Raw genomic sequence first — 21396 nt, forward strand, 5'->3', positions numbered from 1 at the left:
GGAGGTGTGGTAATTGTACAAATTGATTTGGGTTGTTGCAGTGGGAACCACAGTCTTTTCGTGGGACTCAGAAATCCTGGTGACGCCTTTGATAATGAATAAAAAGCACCTTAAGTAGTACCTTTAGTTTTCATTTTTTCCAGTTTTATCATACAATATCTGGAAGATAATTTCCCTTTTCATACATCTTTTCCCCTTGGTTGTTATATTCTGACTCTAGAAGTGACAAGGCATTCAAGCCATCATCGATTACAAATCCAGCACTACCACCCCTCAAAGCTCATACAGTAGGCTTTATGCTCACTGTTAATGCTCATACTGTATAAAACAAGTTTATGTCTTCATTTCACTTTATATTCGCTTCAGATTTTACTCAGGACCTCAGGAGCCTTTTTTGGACCTCTGGTTAAATGCATAGTACTTATACTTGTGAAGTGACAATATAGTTAAATCAAATCTGTTTGTAATAAGAAGCAGAGGTACATAGTAGCATCATTTTGTATGCCTCATTGTTGATAATTATTCATGTCATAAAACAGGCACATAAAGTTGATATACTAATTCACACTAAATAACATCAAGATATCATTATAAGTTAGGCATATAGTAAATTTATTATTATGATCTTTATGGCAAGCTTTTCAAAACGATTGTTGTTTCGAATTGCATTCAGTATACAGTACGAGGCTGGCTGTTTATAAAGCTATATGGTACATGCAAAAAGCAAAAAAACTGAAACTATCACTGTTTAACAAGAGAGATAGAGTCACTACAATAAGTGTTGTTGTTGCTGTTTGCATATCAAAAAATCATGTCAATATGTTTAGATCCAGTCATGTATTAACTTAATATATAGGCCTATATATATATATATATATATATATATATATATATATATATATATATATCAGTTTAGTCTGAGGTTACACAATTGAGTTATTTTAACTTAAACTCACATTGTACCAGTTCACATATTGTACGGGAAAGATATTCAAAACTTCATGACATGAAACAGTGCACCTGCAATTCAGAAAAAGAATTATAACAGATATAAGTTATTAATCATATAGATATCTTATAGAACAAGATCATTTACCCAGACATATTCTTTATAAAGGTAATCATTCATATCATTTAAACAAAATCAAATACCAGTGACTCTGTAACACTAAAAAAAGCTTCAGGAGTCCACAGTGCAAGTGTTTTTAAATCATCTCAGCCCCAGTCTGAAATAAGTCCCACAATGTCCTAGACCTGGTTTATTTGGCATGAATGGCAATCAGTAATTGGGCAGTGTTCTGGCAGTTAAAGTGTCAATGTAACCATTCTCTGCCAGAACCATTTCATCATGTCCCATTATGACAGTGTGAATGCAGGCTGTGGGCTTCTGTATACTAGGAACTGATGATGATGTGTAGCAGTTCTCCGTTCCGTCTCCAGTCATGTCCTGGTAATCATAAAGGCAATCACCTTCTTGTGGAACCTCTCCTTTGAGCAGCAGCCTGTTGTACCTGTCCACTCCCTGCACCCTGCTGTAGTCCTTCCCAAGAGGCAGCTGAGAGCAGCCGTCAATGTGGCCGTGCCCTGATTCTACAGGTTGGAGAAGCACCGTATTCTCCTCATTTACTCTCTGCACCTCCACATACTCAGCTGAGTGGGGAGCCGGCGACCGCAAACCACCAAGAGCCTGTTTGCAGCCGATGCTTGAGATGTTGACTTCACTGTGGGCTTGGAGTTGGCAGCGAGCTTGAGTGTGGGAATGGAGTAGGTGAGGTTGCTTGATCCTCAAACTGAATTCCCGATTGCTCGATCTGATGGCCTCCATGGTGGTTTGGCCTCCCTGGTCGAGGGAGAAAGATGTGGAGCCTGGGGGGAACAGACTGTCAGAAAAGCAGTGCTTTTTAGCCTTCTCAAGTGAGCTCTTTTGGCTGTGTCTACTTGAGCTGTACTGGGGCAGCGGAGAAAACAAAGAAGGCCAGGTCTCCACCCTCCCACTGGAGATGTTGGGACTGACCATGTCTTCGTAAGCATAGGTCAACCCCTCCTCCTCCCAGTCCTTCTGTTGCCTCTGGTCTTCCGTCCCTGTTCGACTCTTCTCCTGATCTCTTTGCCTCTTTTCCTCTTTCGCCTCTCGAAACTTATCCATGAGCAGAGTGTGGCTGTCGCAGCTGCCCCGGCCAGAGTCACTGTCTGATGTGCAGCCCTCAGATTTGAGGCAAATGTCGTGTAGATCCTTGCTTTCCTCCATCAGCTCCTGCTCCTCAGGGACATACACCTCTAAATACTCCACCAGTAGGTCCTCACAGTTAGGTGATGTGGTTGGGGGGAAACCGGAAACCACCAGTGAGCTGAAGATCTCATCAGACTTGCCATTCTACACACAAAAATACAGGAAAGTCAGTTTCAGATAGACTAATCAGGGGGCACATTAAAGACCTTAGTTGTCATGTGTAAACTTAATTTAGGTGTATCTATGTGTCGCCACTTTACCTTGAGAAGCTGCTTATCAAATCCTCTGATTTTCGGACCCGGGACAGGTGGCAGAATAAAATCTTTCAGACTTAATTCATGGAAAAAAGAGAGATGAAAGTTAGGGCTTGTGAGCAGCACATGGAAAAAATATAAAAAGAGTCAATACTTTTCTTACTATTTTCTATTAAAGCCTGCAGGACTTAAAAGCCCTTTTAGTTAAAGATCACAACCTAATTAGCTCTTTCTTTATTAAGTTATTAAACTGTTATAAAGAACAAAAAGATTAAAATTCCATCAACATGAAATTCATGAAAGTATCACATACACTAAGTGTTAAATTCAATTTGTACAAAGTTGTATTTTCCATACTGTTATCTTTAAACTCTTTATGTGACAATGAAGTTGCAGTCAGTCATTTCAACCCCTAATAAAAATCAATTGTATGACTGAGAGATGTGTTTGTCACATAAAAAAAAAATGTTGTAATCAAAGTGTTGCCCCTGAATAATATGCTTAGAAAATAAACATTGGAGCATTTTATGTTGAAGTAATGTGATCACAAAAAAGAACCTTGATGTCTAATCTAATTATAAAGTTATTGGCTCAAAATAAACTTGAAAGCTAAAGCTGCTATTGACTTAAAAAAGGTTAGATAATACATTTAACATTTATATAAAATGAACAATAAATTTATATTGTTATTTGTCAAAGAAAATCGATAAATTATCATATTTTACCTATGGCCGTTCATGTGAAGCAACCATGTGAGGATGAGGAAGATGAAGGCACAAAAGCATGTAATGAGGACCCACATGGGCTTTTCTCGTTGGATATCTGAAAGACAAAATATAACACGATTGCTTTAACACAACATATGACTTTAGTTACATGTTGTTAGTGTATGAGAGTGTTATTAAAATCTTAGTTACAGAGATTATATCATTTAAGAACATAGGCTAATTGATGAAAGCTGAATGAGAAGATGGATTCAGTTGTAAAATCTGTCTTTTAATTGTGAAACGGAGTCATGGTATAATTAGCTTTGCCTGTCTGTAAAAAGGTGGATCAGCTAGTTTTGTTTCTTGCAAAGGCAGAAAACTCCCATCCCTACCTCAACTCCAGCCTACCAGCACCGCAAACCTTCACTAATAAACCCTTTCTTATCATGACTGTTTATTCTGTAGGATAAACAGTCATGTATTGAAACAATACAAATTCATAAGTCATTCCTACCAGGAAAGAAATAGTTCCAGCACCCAGCACATAAATACCTTCAAAAACTCAAACTAATAGTTTCTACAAATTGAATAAGCCCGAAATGATGTCTGAGAGTTGTAAGTAAATCTCCCTCTTTCCAAAGGTTAGAATACTAGCTACTGTTTCCCAAAGTCGCAATTAAACTGAGGTAAGCTGACACATGAGCTCATTTCACAAAATGTTTAGCTATTGTCCTCCAGCTGTTCATGCAGAATTCCCCAATGCAAAGTAAACCATTTCAAAGACATGTTTCTGCCACTTTCATTAAAATTTTAAATCATGTTTTTTTTAAGGTTGTACAGATGGTGGAATAGCGTCATGGTGTTCTTATCATTTTCTCTTATTAATGTCAAGTTTTTTTATGTGGAACTTGTGCAAATACAGATCATGTGAAAAAATGTAGTGTGTAGTTTTCATTAGAATGGCGGGGGGGATTGTTGTTTGTTTCTATAGTTTTATTGAGTCTACTGTAAAGGCAGCTATATGTGTGTGCAGCACTTCAGTGCAAGACTAATTTCCCCAAGGGGACAATAAACTGTATCATATCCGTTCGACTGGTATCATATGCTATGATAAATGTATTGTAATGTTATGTGTTCTGTATAGTTTATGGTAGAGAATAGTTCGTGGTAGTCTTACAGTCTGGGACTTTGATGTAGGAAGTGGAACTCCATTCACTCCAAAAGCCATGATCGGGCTTACAGCGCACTTGAACAAGGTATGTGCCACCTGATCGCAGGCTGAAAATGTTAAACATCTTCTGCTGGCCTGCAAGGTGCATCTGGAAATAGATCGCACACAAATGACATCGTTATGCAGAGTCAATGTAGCTTTGTGAAACTAGAGAGATTGTAAATGCTATAATAAACTTCACAATCTTTTATATATCCAATTAACAGGTTGAAGTTTAAGCTCCAGTGAAGAGTTATGTACCTCCCAGTCATTTTCTTCCTCCAGTTTGACTCGGAGCTCGTAGATGAGAGTGATCCATCCGGAGCGAGTGTCAGCCTTATGCGGCGGTTCCCACGACACTCGGAGGAAGGGCCAGCCCTTGTCCTCCAACACAGTCACTGTTACCATCTCTGGATGATTAGGCTTGACTGGAGATGCAGAGAGAACATGTGAATGAGAGAGGGTCTGCTTATTGTGCGCGACTGAGCAGAAAGAGTAATCAGGCCAAAACACAAAGGGCAGCAATAAGATCTCAATAAGACAGTAGTGTGTCATTCCAAACCACATACAATATTTATAGTAGTTTATAAAATGCTGAGTAGATCTTCCATGTATGTATTTTTAATCAAAAGAAAGAAAGAAGACCTGAATTGTACATTCTACATTTTTGCAACCCCCTCCCAAGAAACAACAACAACAACAACAAACAAATGTCTACAGCTTTTTTAATCATATCCAATTTGTTACCGCTTTAAAAAAATTGGTCTACAAAGTTTTATCTCCAAAAAATGAATATGATCCTCTAACAATTGGGTACAGAAGATTAAAAAAAAAAAAAAAAGTCACAATAAGGGTAGAATAGTGAAGTCCAATTTTTAGCCATGGATGAATCTCTTTTTGGTACTCCAGTGGATAGGACGGCTTCACTAAAAATGAACTAGTGTCCCTTTAATAAAGGAAAAAGTCTAGTCTTTAGTGATCAGTAATAAGTGTTATTAGGCACGGGTTTGGGACAGGCAATACTTGTTATAAGTTTCATTTCTTATTCTAAAATTCTGTCGGCTTCTCTTAAATTTTATAATAAAAAACTATAATTTTATAATAAATAACCTCAATGACCTGGAAAGACAAAATGTTATCTTTAAACGATGACCTTTGGTGCACAGTTCCATCTGGGGGGGGGTTGGTTACTCAAGAGCATAATCCCCAGTGTGAGCCATCAAGCAGCTGTGAGAGAGTGCATTTAAACACATTTCTTTAATCCTCATGGGGATATTCAGCCTCCAACATTAGGACCTTGAGTTTAAATTCAACCAATAATTAAATGTAGGAGAGGTAGCAAGCACTCACCAATGTACACAACATCTATATCCACTGGATCGGAGAATGTGCTGCCCAGCGCGTTCGAGGCCACCACAGTGATGTTATAGCTAACCCAGATGGATGTGTTGTTCTTGTTAAAGAAGCAGGAGTTCTCTCCAGCTGTGCGGTAGTCGGGACACTCGTACACGGCCTCGGAGCTGCAAGAGAAGGCAAAGCGAACACCGTGTTATCTTCTGCAGTGTACACTAGTGGTACATTAACGAAGAACAACATGTATTCTTCATGCTTCAGTTCCTAAAACTGTGTGTGTGTGTGTGTGTGTTTGTATGGAACACGATGACAGAGACATAAAGACAGGGTGTAAACCAAATACACAGCGAACATGTTTTTCTGAACTGAACACAGAAATGAAAGAACAAGTCCTTCTTCACCTCTAGAATGTTTTTTTTCCCTCAAGAAGACATTACAAATTACTCAGCTAACATGTTTTTTTATGAGCAAAGGGCCGCCAGTGGAAAAATACCACAAAGCCATCATTCAAAAATATTCCTACGTCTACCTTTTCCTCGAACGACATGCTCAGGATTGGACAATTCAATGATGATACAACGTAGCAAACATTGAAAACACAACAACTTGCTCTTGTTTTACTGCTTATTGTTAATAAGAATCTGCACGGTGCATTGATAGTACAATATGTATTATATGTAACACAACATTTTGTAACTGGGTTATATCAATCTAAGCTAGCTTACTGTTACCAAGCTGACTTTACCATAGCCTCGCTAACATCACTACACGCTAGCTTACACTGTTGTTAGCCAAAACAAATTCACGCCTTCTCTCTCTGTTGTTTAAAAAAGTGAAATAACATTGTTAGCCCGGACATGGTGGGATTTGTAGCTACACACAACTACAACAAAATACAAAAGGGACAAATTAGAGGCTAAGTTTCTCTAACTGGCTATTTGCTTTAGCTCAATATTTAATGGATTGGAAGTGAATGCTAACCCACTCAAAACCACAATACAGCAAATGTTATACCTGAAAATTAAAAATACTTGTTTCATACATGCAATAAATTGAGTTTAATCTAATCTATTTACCAAAACTAAACCTTTAACCTCATCCTCCTGAGTTGCCACTCAATGTGTATGTCCAGACATTGTATTAACTTTGCCACCCATATCTTTATTATAGCTTGGTGGCTTCCTGGAAAGTGAATTGATGCCTCAGTGTTCCACTGAATGACTCAGGAGGTCCTTCTTTCCAGCAGCCGTCAGATATTTGAATGAAGAAGGTGCAGCTATGATTCATGGCTGTAAATGATGCCTCAAATGGTTTCAATGATGTTTGTGATTTGTTTACTTGTTGTGTATTCTGATTGTACAGTCGATAATGTTTGTTGTGTGTATGAATTGAGCTGGTGGAACATCAGTTTCCCCACTGCGGATTGATATATAATCTAATTCTCTGTGCACATTCATAGCACCTTCATAGCATGCATAATTGCTGATTCAGTGCATGGAGCTTTGTCTTTGGCCACAGCCCCAACCAGTGCCACATAAATCTCTGCAATCTTTATCCTCTTACACTTGTCTGGTGGCCTCGCTTCTACGAAAGACCAGGTAGGCCGCTCATTGACAACTGTGTTGACCTTTAGGGTGTGAATAAGCCCAATAGTGTTTCCCACAGTTGCTGTACTACTGCTAGTCTCAATTTCTCAAACCTTGACATTTATATTGATATGACTTCTCCTGACTTTGTTGACTCACTTTTCTTTACGATAGAACAGAGCGTGGGTGGTTGGCAGCCCCCCGTCAGAACCCGACTCCCACCAACAGGTGAAAGTCTCTTTCTCTGGAGAACGACATCTGGTCAGTGCAGGCTTCCCTGGTGGGCTGTAGCCTATAGTCACACAGGAAATGGTGAAAAATCAAGCAATTAATACATATTTAATGAGACATTTATAGTATGTAACAAAAGTAGAAACAATTAGATCAACTGGGAATAAATAGCAATTTATCTCCAAACAGTCAAACAGCGTTTTTACAATTTACCCAGTTGTTTCTTGTGATACACCAAACACCTCTGAGGTGTTTGAACTCATTACCAAAAGCTTAAATAGATAGTGAAGCAATATTTCAAATCCAGCTACATGCAAACACTTACGCATTCCCTTTACATGCAATGTGAAGACTAGCAGCAACAGAAGCAGGTTTACTTCCGCAGAGGTCTTCATCATGGCACAACGAAGCCTGGTAGGCTGGTGGATGAAAGCAAACATTAACCAAGAAGGTGAGTGTCAGAGAATTGCTGATACTTGCTCTTTCCAAAACAAAATGACCCACAATGTTGGATGCAGTCCAACACAACAGAAGTTTGTGTTGAGTCACAACATGCTTGCATAACAAACAGCACACTGTGGCTGAGACGTTTCTTTTATTTCTAAATATTCAAAAACAGAATCCTGTCATTGCTCTTAGCTTATAGAACAAAATCCCACACAGACATGATTAAGTGTTAAAACGACACAAATCCCACTACAGAACAGTAGATGTGATGAATTGAAAGCAAAATGTCCTCTGCAGAGATTGTATGCTGTTTCGCTAAGGATTAAAAACATCATCTCTGTTTGTTTCTACCTCTACCAGCTGGCACATGCAGCATCGACTGATTGCATAACATGCGTTCAGGCTTTTGCCTCTCTGAAACAGATACACGCAAAGTGGGAGGCTGGTTTGCCTAGCTGCGACCTACTTGATTCCTGTGCACATGAGTTGGAAGCCTACTTTTCCCTAGCCATGTGCTGATGTTTGAGTTATTACTGGCCATGGCTCTTCATCTCTGAGCCCACATGGAAAGCGGTGAGGGAGGGAGAATAGTTGGATAGGAGATAAAGTTGGGGTTAAATAGATCCTAAGTCGATGTTGCGTCACTAAAAATTAAGAGCTGGCTGAAAGCAATCAACCTCACATGGTCTGCAACATGCTCCGGCATTTTCTTCTCTTAACTGATGGTGTGCTGTGACCCCCAAAACTTCTTAGCCAAAAGCAAACATGTTAGCAAAAAACAACATGAATGAAAAGAATGTTAAATAAGGAGATGATCTCTTTCTTATTATTATTCCACTAAAACCTGAGAAGAATACTCATAGATTTCTGTGCAACAGCTTTATAATGGTCTTACTCCTTATCACTTATTGTCATGTGTTATGAGGAGAATGTGCAAATTGTAAATGTGCATAGACTTCATGTGGTATTTCTAAGACTTTCAACAGAACACCTTTATGTGAAATGTCCCCCAAAAGTCACATTTAAACATGAAGACACTACTCCCTTTCAAACATGCGACATAACAACTTCACATGACATTTTAAGCCTGTATGTTAATTCTATGTGGATAATATCACACAAGACTGACACAAGTTGTCATATCACATCCACTGATTTGCCTACTTAATACTTAACTGATGTGATAGTCATGATATTCCCCTTGATGGAAAAAACTAAAGCTTTTTCCCTGGCAGGCAGCTTATTTCAAAGCTGGCACTATTCCTTAATACCATAATGACTTTAGGCAGGTGACTGTTTGCAACTCTTGTTTATTCTGCCTTAATTTCAATAACGTCACCATGATCTCATAATTGGCATTAAGGTCGCGGCACTGGATTAGCCTCCTGCTGCATATAGCCTTCTTACGTAACCAGTAGCACAAACTGAATAAGCTGCTAAGCTGGGAAAGTGCTATCCAACAGTGCAGACCAACAGATCCCTTAGGGACATTATTCTAAACATTAGACTTTAAGTGTTATGTTTTGGTCATCAGCCTTATAGTTAAGGGTGAACCCATGTTTGTGTGTATAGGCTTATATACACACTTTGAGGCTGCTATGGAGTGGATTGCTGCCAACTAAATTTGACTTTATTTGACATGCAATAATAAAGTATCTAAAGTACATAAACCTTTGTCAGTTCTTACCTTGGGACTCATTGGCACTCATATTTGTAAATGATTCTATCAATCCAAATGTATGGTATCACAGAAAACTGATGCACTTACAGTTGCTAGCTTTCCCATATATAGCTTAGCAGTCTTACACAAGTTCAGGTGACCTACTCTGTACCACAAGACTACATTTACAGGTATACACCAAGCGGCAACTTCTGTTGTCAAACAATGAAGCCAATGCAGAATTACAAGACATTACAGTTCCCTTAGTGTCCACTTGAGGCCTCCTCCAAAAGACCCCGAACTCACATAAACACCCCATTAAAAAAACAACGAGTGATCAAGGCATGTTTCTTGGTAATGCACCATAAGAGCTTTATTATTACCTTCAGGAGAACCTGTTACACAATATATCATCAGTGAATTACTGTTTCGTTTTATATTAACTGTAACTGTACGTGCAGTGCAAATATAATAAAACAACGGCACCTTCAGTTTAAATACTCAACAATACTCCCTTCCCACGGGGTATAAGCACTTCACTGTGACAACCATCTCATCTGAGAGTTTCATACAACATCAGTCTCTTCTGACTTTAAATAACTTCATGACCCAAACAGTGTATTCATTATTTGAAGAAAAAGGTTGTGTACAACATAAATCTGGCTCATTCTTGTAACAGTCCCTGATTTACAGATAAAGATCAATCCTCTTATCAGAAACAATACATACTATACATTATAAGCTGTAAATCAGGCCTTGTTTCATGCAAAGTTAAGGGAAAAACTGAATAGGCAGTTTCCACGAATAGGGCACGAGGTTTTCATAATAACAGAAACGTGACCTCCACTCCTGCTCAAACTGGAACCGACTTCGAGGAAATGTGCTAAACCTGTTTGAGCTACAGGACACAAATACTATCTAGGAACACTTTACTTCTCATAGGGGTGTGCAAGATCCCAGAGTAGAAGGAAAACTTGAAGCAACATTTGAAGGACATGAAACTTTAACCCTTAGTCAAACTAGGCCTATAAATGAAGTTGAACCTGTTGCAAATGTAATTTAATGTATTGGTACAATTCCTAATGCCTGCAAGTGGGGATTTAAAGTAGAGCCTGACCGATCGGCCAGCTGATAATATCTGCAGATATTAGCAGATCCAGCGACTATCGATATTAGCTACATTTTATTGCAGATATATGCTGATATTACTAGATTTATTCACCAGTCAAATAGCATTTCTTTTGAGTATCGTTGTTTCACACTAGCAGTTCTCTTTAACCAGCAGAGTGTTCTATATGGATTACAATAAGCATTATCACTCTCCAGAGTGTCAAGTGGTGGTGCACATTCGTGCGCATTTACTTGAGTGACCAGTTGAGTGATCGTCTTGTCAGTGTTATACTATGTCTTTTCCACAAGTGTTTGATAAGTGCATTTGAGGGATCAATGCCATGAATGTGTAGCTTTATGTATCTCTACAGATCGAACATAGAACTAAGAAATATATCCGTCGATACATCATTATCGGATTTTTTTCTCTCCCAAATATCAGTATCGGTATCGGCCCCCAAAATCCCATATCTATCGCGCCCTAATTTAAAATCTTATTCATATCTTATTTCACAAATTGTAAATCTAAATCTGGGTCGAAGGAAAAAAATCTAAAGTTAGACTTCGTAAACTTACTTTAAATAGAAGACTGACAATTCAGGATATGAACATAAAATCTGGATTTAATAATAATCCATATGTCAGACAAAAGCTCCTTAATTCTCAATCTTGTGTTAGCACCTCAGAGACATGGTTCTACTCAAACGGTGGGAAAAAACATAAATACGGCAATATGTCAGGTCTCAGACTCCCTGGTGCCAAATATCAACATTTTTTAATAAAACAAAAATATATAACCTTATACATAGATATATAGATATCCTCCACAAAGTGGCTCTTATGATATGAATGAGGCCAAACAAGTTGACAGTGAACAATGGTGGACAGTCAAGAAAATAAGTTAAAAGATAAAGCGTACTAAGAATAGATACATTAATCCTGTATTTACCTTTTAAGGAGCATTTTATTTTTTTCATTTTACATTCTTCAGTATTATTTTATGACAGTCTTGCCATATCAGTTATTGTTGTGTAGTGATGTAATTTTGGGTCACATATTGCGTATGGTATTGTGGGGTTACCCGGGAAGTCCCACCCATATAGGAAATACAGTTCACTTTTCAGGCAGGGTTCAAGATACACTAGAACTGAAGTATAACAATGTGACAAACACTGCGAATTAAACACATCTGTCCATCTTCTAAATAGAAACAATATTCTAGGATAAACATTAAACAAAGTTGTCAAGGCAACGTCGACTTGACTGCACCAAACAGCTTCCAGCATTACTAACTCTGAACCACAAACCATGTGTTGACTATTTCAACACTGATCCATCACTACTTTTTTTTACTTCACACTTTCCTGTATGAATGCTGTTCCTCAGTTGTCTTGGCCAACCTACCTCCCTTGCCCTCATGTACTTTTAAAGCACAGATGTACTGGGAAGGCTCTTTGACCCGTGGGCTTATTTAAAATAGGTTAGTAAGATAAGGGAGACCTGTATTTATAGAAAGTAACCACAGCTCACTATGGTTCCTGTTTCCAAAGCCGTTTTCCTTCACAATAAATACATTGGATTTGAAGAGTGGCTTCCAGGGGTTTCAGTCAAAAGATGTTCTCACACATCCTGACGAGTAATCTGCCTGAGTTGCTTGTTCACACATGTCCTGTGGGTATTTTTTTTCTTCTTGGACTACAAGAGGGGTCTCAGGAGGCAAGACGTTTAAAAAAAAAACGCTACGGAAATCCAAGATGGCAGATTCCAGCACTACAAAGACAGTTTATGTCTTTATCGCAATGTCACCTGTGATTGGACTTTATTATCAACAAGTGGGATGAGTGAGAAAAAGCCAACTCAAGAGTAGAAAAGACATAACATGTACTGGTCGTGCAATATAAAAAAGCTCCCCCCTCCCTCCAGCCGCCCCATCGAGCGGATTTAATTGCCGCTGCAGGCATCTGCTCATCTGATGGTGTAATAACATCAATAACAACTTTTTTCTTTTCTTGAAACATTGAGGGAGGAAAAAATCAATACTAACTTTATGGTTTGTTTTTGTATTATAATTTCCAATTAAGCCTTTGTATAAATGTATGAGCATATTGCTTTGTTTTGTTCATGTGATGAATTTCTGTTTCCTAATTTAAAAGTTTGACTTTCTGTCTTTTGTATGAACTCTAAAGCTGGATGCCAGTAAGTAAATCCTGAAAAGGTAGGCATTGAAAAAGAGCTTTGATACGAGGTTTGCCCTGTGATAAGGACTAAGTCTGTCTTATCTGTAATATATAAAAGGGCATCTGGTGTTATCATGTGACAAAAGCCCCAAGACCAGCTCTACTTTTCTGATCTGAACAACTGATCCAACTGTTATGCATGTTTTAAAACTGTAGCCTTTAAATATGCTTAATATATTATCACTGAAGCATGGCAACACATACAGACTTTTTCAACCAACATTTAATGAAGCTGTGGGACCTAATATTTAAAGTACGCACTGACTATATAAAGTCCTGGCGCGGGACTAAAAGTGGCAAGAGTCAGTAAGCTGCAGGCACCTGAAATCGTAATCTGGTATGGAGTTGATCAGCTTGGTGCTATAAATGCTTACAGCCCCTCTCACCTCACCATAACCCAAGCAGACAGCATCTAGAACAGGAGCAGCTCATGAACCGAGAAATCCCATTACACCGCTGACACCCAGCAGCATCCTCCTCCTACGCTATGGGAATTACCTTTTGTAATCAGTCAGCTGTTCATCTATTGCCCTTACTTCTTATTTTTTTATCCAGACTACTTTAACAAAGTGAAGGTGTTGTTTGAGGTGTCATTGAAAGAAAAAAAAAAAACAAGTTCAAATCACATTTTTGGAGAAATACAAAAAAAAAGAAAAAACGGACTGATATGATCTGTAAATCCTTCATCCCTTGAAAATACATTCATCACTGAACAACGTAAGGCCTCAAGTTGTGGTTCCAATGATAATCATTTGATAAGACTTTTTTTTCTCAATTCAGAAAGTAAGAAAGTGCTTTCAGAGAGTATATGGTAAAAATCATTAGAAACTCCCACAGGCCAAGTGAAGACAACAAAGTGCTTCTTTAATACAATAAAAGGGTTATAATCCAGAGCCTTTTCATTTACAATAATACATCACACGAACATGAGTAAATGTTTACATCTAAGAGGCGGAAACTGGAAAATGTTTTTTTGACAATTCTGCTTGAAAAGTGGTGAACACTTCTCTTTTTTATTGACTAATTGATAAATAAACTAGCTTTGTAGATGAAACATTTCTGTGGATTCAATAAGAATGAACAGGTTTCTCTCTCCTTCATTCATGGTCCTTAACACATCATGCACTCCAAAGGACTTTACACTGAAAAGCACTTGAGGACTTAAAACATCATGTTTATTAATGCCTATTAATTCAAGTTTGTTTAAAGTGATACACAAAATGCGTTCAAGTTCACAAGCTCCAAACCATCCACCAATGATGAGCCACTGATCAGACCTAAAATGATAATAAAACGAATAGCCTGCTGACCATACTGAGAGACAAACGTGGATCTTACCAGCTCTTCATAGAAGTTTCCAGTCTCTTCCTCGGTTTATGAGTCGTGTTGAGTCCGTTAGCATAACTGGTTTATGGGGGTGACAGGAGACAGCTCTGCCGTCCTGACTGTGACACTCGCGAAGTGAGCGCGTCATCCATCCGCTCTCTCAAAACCCTCTGCGAACCCGAAGGGGGCGGGGCGGAGTGGACGGAAGCCACGCCCACATCATGGACCGTCTCAGGCAAGAGATTGGAGGTTATGAGTAATACAAAAAAGTGCAGGTTGATTTAGTTAGTGCATGTCCAGTTTATTTTATGGTAGGCTGCTTAAGGTACTTTCATCCTCCATCCTCTCTCTCTCTCTCTCTCTATATATATATCTCTCTCTCTCTCTCTCTCTCTCGCTCTCCCTCATTATTTTATTGTCTTAGTGGGAGGAGTTTCAAAATATTTTCTGTCAATTGATACAGGCCTATCAATAAATCAACATATCATTGCATCTATTCTATACTTCTATATCATACTCTGTATATTAATCTGGACAAGGTCTGTGTGATGTCACCCATTGGTTTCTGAAAGGCTGTTTTGGAAGCCCATCCATGGTGGTTGCCATATTGGAAATGCTGACTCTTTCAAAACTTTTAGTCAACCTAACATGAGGCAAAGAGCTGGAGCTGAGGCGAATATTACAGTTTCTCTCATTCCCTTTCGCACAATTCTCAAATGAGAAAAGCATATTTTTCAAATCGTTAAGCTCTGAACAATTACTTTGTCATTCACAACGGATTAGAATTTCTCATTCATTCATGTGTGCAATTCTCTACAAATCTGCATAAAAAATCCCTTGTTTATAGCTCACTGATCAAAACAGTTGATTCTCAGTAAAACTTTTAAACTCTTCACAACTTCTGAACTTTCTTTCATCAGATACTGAGATTTCTTCAACATTTTTTGTGAATTGAGAAACTACAAGTTTCTAAAAACATGAAAAAGATGACAAAAAGCAGAAACATTTGACCAGTGAAACTCACACAATGACAAAACAACTTTTCAGTTTGGCTGCAGTGACCAATAAACGGACACAGAAACTATAGGTTTTGAAACATAAATGAAAAGTTTTGGGTGACTTACTACCTTTTGCAAACATGCAAATTTGGATGTAGCCCATCATTAAACTGTTGTGACAATTGCACTTAGAGTTTAGAGAATGAAGACTGTTTAAAAAAGAACAATGCTAAAATGATTGACAAAAACGGAAAGCCTCCTGACAACCTGCTTAAACATGGCTGCTTGCAGTTATATTGGTCACGCCCCTACTAAGACTACAACTTGTATTCTTTATTAAATCAGAACAGAGACTTGTAAAATCCCTGAAACCGGGAAATTTTTGCCAATAAAGACATTAACTAATCAGACCAAAATCTTTTTTTTTTTTGTACCAGGCTGTAAACATGTTTTTTTTTTCTTCTGTCAAAACAGACTTTCTAATATATTGTGTGTATGGGACTTCCAGGTCTTTTGGAACCAGCCTCAAGTGGACACTCATGGAACTGCAGTTCTTTGCATTGGCTTAATTTTTCAACACTGGATGTTTATTATTAGGTCTACTACAACCTTAGCACAATAGTTGAACACAGCCCTTGTTTACATTCCGTTGTGTGATTGTGAGACAGAGAAAAAAAAGAACCGTCAACCTTCAAAACTGTTAATATTAAAGCCATTTGTTGAACTGACAGTAATGTTGTGAGCTTCTTTGGGAGTTTACAGTGACAAAACAGACTTTAACACATTTCCCTTTTTATTTTGTATATCAAATTGAATATATAAAATGTTTTCATCTACCAAATCAAAGACAATCACCTCTCCTCTGGAAAAAAACAGGACCTTATTTTGTCGTTAAGCGACCTTTGCACGCTCTAGTTGAACAAATATTGTAAAACACATTGTTATGATCGGAGCTTTGTGACCTGTGAAAGCAATGTGTTTCCTCTTACTGGGAGCTATAAACATAGTAAGGTATCCCAGTATGTGAACTACCTCCCCTGCTCTGCCTCATTCTGTCACTCTTTCATCTTTTAGTATTTAGAAAAGCGCTATATAATCTAATTTATTATTATTATTTCTATTTAGGCATTTATGTGACAGCTTTCCGTCACTTGAACTGTTTGATATTGATATGCAAAGTATGAGAAACAGATTTATCTTCTGAGAGGGATACAGAGATTTCAGCATACAATCACATACAAGGAAATCATTTGAGGACATTGTTCCTTTACTTCTGCTGGGGATGCACCAGAACACAGAAGTCTTTTGGATCTTTGGGAATTTGTCCCTGTATCCTATCTATCTTTGTCTTCTGAGCTTAACTTCCTCTACACTCATTGTTTTTGACTCTCTGGGTATGGAAATCTGCCGTAGATACCAGAGAAACAAAACTATGTAAACACTCGTCTGAGAGTGGGCTGAGGGCTAAGAGAATTAAAATTCCTGCAAAGTAGTGGTTTAATCATTCTATGTGTGCTTGAGGGTGTCAAAATGTGAAACTGTCTTTTGCGTGTACAGAGCAAGGAACCTCAAAATGAAAAGAAAAAAAACTCTAAAAACAGTGTTGGTAGACGTATGTACGTACAAATAATATCATATACTGTACTTACAAATAAACATCCTGCATTGCAAAAGTGACTTATTTACCAATATGTATACGTTAGACAAATGTGCTTATAGGATCAAATTGTTATTGTTTATAGATAGATAGATAGATAGACAGACATTAAACCCCTTAAAAAACAAAATCCCCTCCATACAAAAATAACAATTAAATAAATACAAATATTTAAATGTAACCTGCACAAAACTTTAAGGGCTTATCTTGCACAGCTGCGCATCAGCAAAAGCTGCTTTGGACAAAAGTGTTTGCTAAATGAATTGCATGCTCAGCAGCATCTGTATTGACCTGAATACATATAAATAAACATAGACAAATTCAATATTAAGTGAGTGATGCTTTTGTATCAAGAGTAGCAGGGAAATGTCTGGCCCTCCCCTTTCAGCTCTACTTAGAAGCAATAATGTTACATAACATGGCCATCTGCTGTTCACAATGTTTTGAACGTCCCATTATGCGACATGGTGAAAGTCAGGGACACAATGAAAATTAAACAGTGTACAGATTTATTGCCCCCTTTTTCATAGTCGTTGTCTTTGTCGGGCTTAAATGCTTTTGGGTCAGAAGCACGGAAATTCTTGTTTTTATGACAGCATGTTTGCCTGCACGGGCTTGCTGCTGCTGCTGGTGCTGTTGGAATAGAAAAACAAAGACGCTCAGCCTGCAGTCAGAGAGGTAAAGGGCTGAGTCCCACAACTCCCCATAGAAACCTTAAAACGTGTCTGTTGTGTCCATGTGACAGTTGCTCTCACAGCCACTAAACATCTGGATAGGCAACAGAGAATCAATCATGGCCATGCAGCGACACCAAGTGGCGGGTCTTTGAATTGGTTTGACAAAGTGCTACTCAGTTAAAACATACCCCCCAACAGAAACCAAACCCATAACACTTCAGGAAATGTAACGGAAATTGTATCTTTAAATCAGTAAAATGTAGGCCTAGGCATTTTTCAAGTCTCTCGATTAATTTTGTTGTCGACGACAGGCTGAAGTGGAATAGCCTAACAGCATGGCTGATTATACATGCCAATCATTGATAATAGAGAGAAAGAGAGAAAGAAAGAGAGAAAGAGAGAAAGAAAGAAAGAAAGAAAGAAAACGTTTTCTTGCAGTTTTGGTAAAAAGAAAGTTGCGTCTATAGGCGGCAGTATAGGTAGTGTTGCTCAAATATACCTTCACTTGTCTCTCAAATGAATTGCAAATGAATATTAATAAAGCAATATGAGTTAAGTTGATATTGCTGTTGCCCCAACCATACCAAAAACAAGTTGTTTTTAAAGCTCGAACAACACATTTGTACAAAACGATAACCAATGTGAACAGAAAATCTTCTCATACAGATCTAATTTGTATTCATAACCACAACAATTACAACATCCAGGGCCAAAGCCCCTATTGGACACTGACAATACCTTACAATAAGAATAAAAAAACTTCTATGTTATCATGATTTTATCAACTGCAACTATTATTTATGAGTGATTAAAACAACTAGGTTATATATAGGCCTGTGTTAAGCCTTTCAAGAAGCCTATTATTCCACCAAGTCATATGAAACACTTCAGACTTGACGTGTTGGAATAGTGACACTAAATCGTGATGATTCATTTGAATTTTTGGATAAATAATACATGAAAACTCTTAAATTGATCAATGTATACAATCTGTTCCTTGGTGTTATTTTTCCTTTGGACTAGTCTACATATCTCTAGGCCTATCAATAAATATGTAAAGGTCTATTAAGTAGCCTAATCAATTAACCTGAGATTATAAGACAAACTCAAGTTGTTTATATAAGTATTAATGAATGAGGGCTAGAGAAATCTATATTTAAAGTAATTTCCATGGGGACACCTTTTACTTTTGCGGATGCGACGACCTAAATTCGTGATGCGGATCAGTAGTTCTAATCTTTTTTTTTTTTTTTTTGGGATGTAGCCTGTGATTGGTCGTGTTGGAAAAGGACCCGCCCCCTACATGAACGCGCTCCGGAGCAAAAAAAAAAAAAAACACCCTCAAGAGGCATGCACGGTGTAAATTGTGATATCACATACAAAAGCATTAATCTCAAAATTATTTTATTTATTTTAAAACGCGGTTGTTTTAACGAGACATAACCCCCTCACACCCTGAAAAGAGGGGAGGAGGGGGGGGGGGGAGAAATAACACTAACGGACGACACCGCCCCTAGCGCCACGCCCTCTGCATATTTTATTGGCCGTTGAGGAGCTACGCGGCGCAGTTGATTGGTCGACATTAAGAGCAATCATGTCTAAATTGGCACACGATTGGCTGAGCTTTTCAGGAGGAAGTCAAGTGTCAAAACGTTTTCAGCGATAAGCTGTGGAGTTGACAAAAGCGACCTGTCTCAGTCGAAACATTTTGGGCATAGTTTATTTTTTATATTGCCGAGGTGTGTCCACGCCGGGCGGACAGCGCTGAAGAGGATTACCTTAACCGGCTGCGACCCTTACCCCCCCCCCGTACTGAGCCGAGGATCTGGTCTCACCGCGGACTAGACGGCAGAGAGAAGAAAGTGGGACTTTATTGTTCGAGGCTAGCTAGCTAGCTTTGCCAGACGGCTTGTTTTTTTTGTGTGTACAGCAGGCTATATGGCTGCGACCTACGAGCCGATATATGGACTTTCTGAAGATGAGGTAAGCTCTATTCTATTCTATTTTAAATTTTGCTCTCCCACAGGGGGGTGGGTGGGGGTGGGTGGGGGTGGGTGGGGTGTGTGTGTGTGTGTGGGGGGGGGTTCAGTCAGCTAACTGTAGCCGATAGTGAAGCTAACAAGCCTTCACCCACGACGAGTTGTGTTCAGGCAGCTGTCAATTGTCTGTCCTGCCCCCCCCCCCCTCCATGTCTGCATGTCCACTACTTTATCACCGCAATTTAACCACCAGCTGCACACCTTCAAAAATACAACATAACAGGTCGACAAAGCAAGCTTCATAAGTCACATTTTTAAATGCATGCACACAAGACTTGTAAGTGTTATTGAGCTGTTTTCTGTACAACAGCTCACCTCATGCGAGCAGAGAACTGTCATCATGATAATATCTGTCTCTCCATACTGTCATCTGTTCTGCACATGTTTAAATTTACTAATGTCACTTCATTTGTCTGTCTACTCCCCGTTATATTGAATATTTTCTGCTCATAATATGTCTACACTCATGCACTTTAACTTATGTCAATACTGTCCATTTACTACTCTGTTTTTTTGCACATTTAATCTTTCATATTTAATTTACAACCATCTACAAGTCTGTTTTTTGCACATTTACATTCAGTCTTCCATATTTAATCTTCCTATTTAAGACTAGTAATGCTTAGTGAAATCCTGGTTGTATATATTCACATTCTTATTTTTGATATTTTTAGTACTTATTTACTTTGTATTTAATGTTATATTGTGTTTAGATTTGCTTTTTTACTCATTACTGTGTGTTTGGATAACCTGCTGCTGTAACACCACAATTTCCCAGTTTGGGATCAATAAAGTAATTCTATTCTATTCTATTCTATTTTGAAGCCCAGATGTGCAGAGGAGAAAATGATAAATTACTGATGTGGAGGCTTTTGTAGGTCAAACTAACCACTGCTACAGACTAGAATAGTGGTCAACAATGCTTGATGGTTGCTTGTCATTAAATTGAGTTAAAATCCTGATATTATGCTCATATCACCTCCAATAAGTTATCAACCTGTACAATATGTCCATATTCTGTATATTATCTGTAATCTAGTATAGCAGGGATGGACAACTTTGGTCATGGCAAGGGCCACATTCAATTAATTCTCCCTGCCAAAGGGCCACATTGCAGTATAACAAAAATGATCAATTATGAATCAATTATAAAAAAAATCAATTATGTCTCAAATTTAACTCAACATATGCCAGTGATCAAATATTATTATGGACCTATTTCTGGTTTTCATGATTTCATGGCAGATTTTGTCACATTTTCTTCATGTTTCCTATTCATTGATATGTAAAAATTGACCTGAGGGCCACATTGAGGGTTGATGGGGGCCGCATGTGCCCCCCGGGCCGCCAGTTGCCCACCCCTGTAGTATAGCATGCTCACTGCACCTTAATCTATATATTATAATCCTAAGAATATATTTATAGCATTTATTTATATTTATAGCATCCCATTAATCCAGCCATCCAGATATACCCAATAATTCACTTTTTTTTTTAGTCTACATCTGTAAATTTTGTAATTACTGTACATAGCACAGATTCTTGCACTTTCTGCTTATTGCACTTCTGGTGAGCTGCCAAACCTCATTTCGTTACTGTATACATGTGTAATGACAATAAAGTTGAATCTCATCTCAGCTCTCATCTCATTGTACGTCTTGTCTTAGCCATGAT

The 21396-nt window shown here is 38.2% G+C and overlaps 2 protein-coding genes across 9 annotated transcripts in view; one reads left to right on the top strand and one right to left on the bottom strand.

Annotated features, from left to right (window-relative positions):
- Positions 1-595: 595 nt before the first annotated feature.
- prlra (prolactin receptor a) lies at positions 596-14519 on the bottom strand. The gene is made up of 9 exons (XM_020642978.3): positions 14364-14519; positions 7897-7990; positions 7500-7632; positions 5752-5921; positions 4663-4829; positions 4369-4510; positions 3210-3306; positions 2491-2560; positions 596-2374 (listed from the first exon to the last, which is right to left on the bottom strand). Exons 2-9 carry the CDS (start codon positions 7967-7969, stop codon positions 1280-1282), a joined length of 1947 nt encoding a protein of 648 aa, XP_020498634.2. The 5' UTR covers positions 7970-7990; positions 14364-14519; the 3' UTR covers positions 596-1279.
- Positions 14520-19327: 4808 nt separating this feature from the next.
- Positions 19328-21396, top strand: part of nedd4l (NEDD4 like E3 ubiquitin protein ligase) — a 50180-nt gene continuing 48111 nt past the window's right edge. For all 8 annotated transcript variants that reach the window (XM_065965257.1, XM_065965261.1, XM_065965259.1 and 5 more), the window contains exon 1: positions 19328-19666. In XM_065965257.1, the coding sequence (XP_065821329.1) occupies positions 19622-19666 (45 nt within the window). In that variant the 5' untranslated portion in view covers positions 19328-19621. The remainder of the gene's footprint in view (positions 19667-21396) is intronic.

The sequence above is a fragment of the Labrus bergylta genome, chromosome 17 (genome assembly GCF_963930695.1).
Source record: "Labrus bergylta chromosome 17, fLabBer1.1, whole genome shotgun sequence".
Lineage (NCBI taxonomy): Eukaryota > Metazoa > Chordata > Actinopteri > Labriformes > Labridae > Labrus > Labrus bergylta.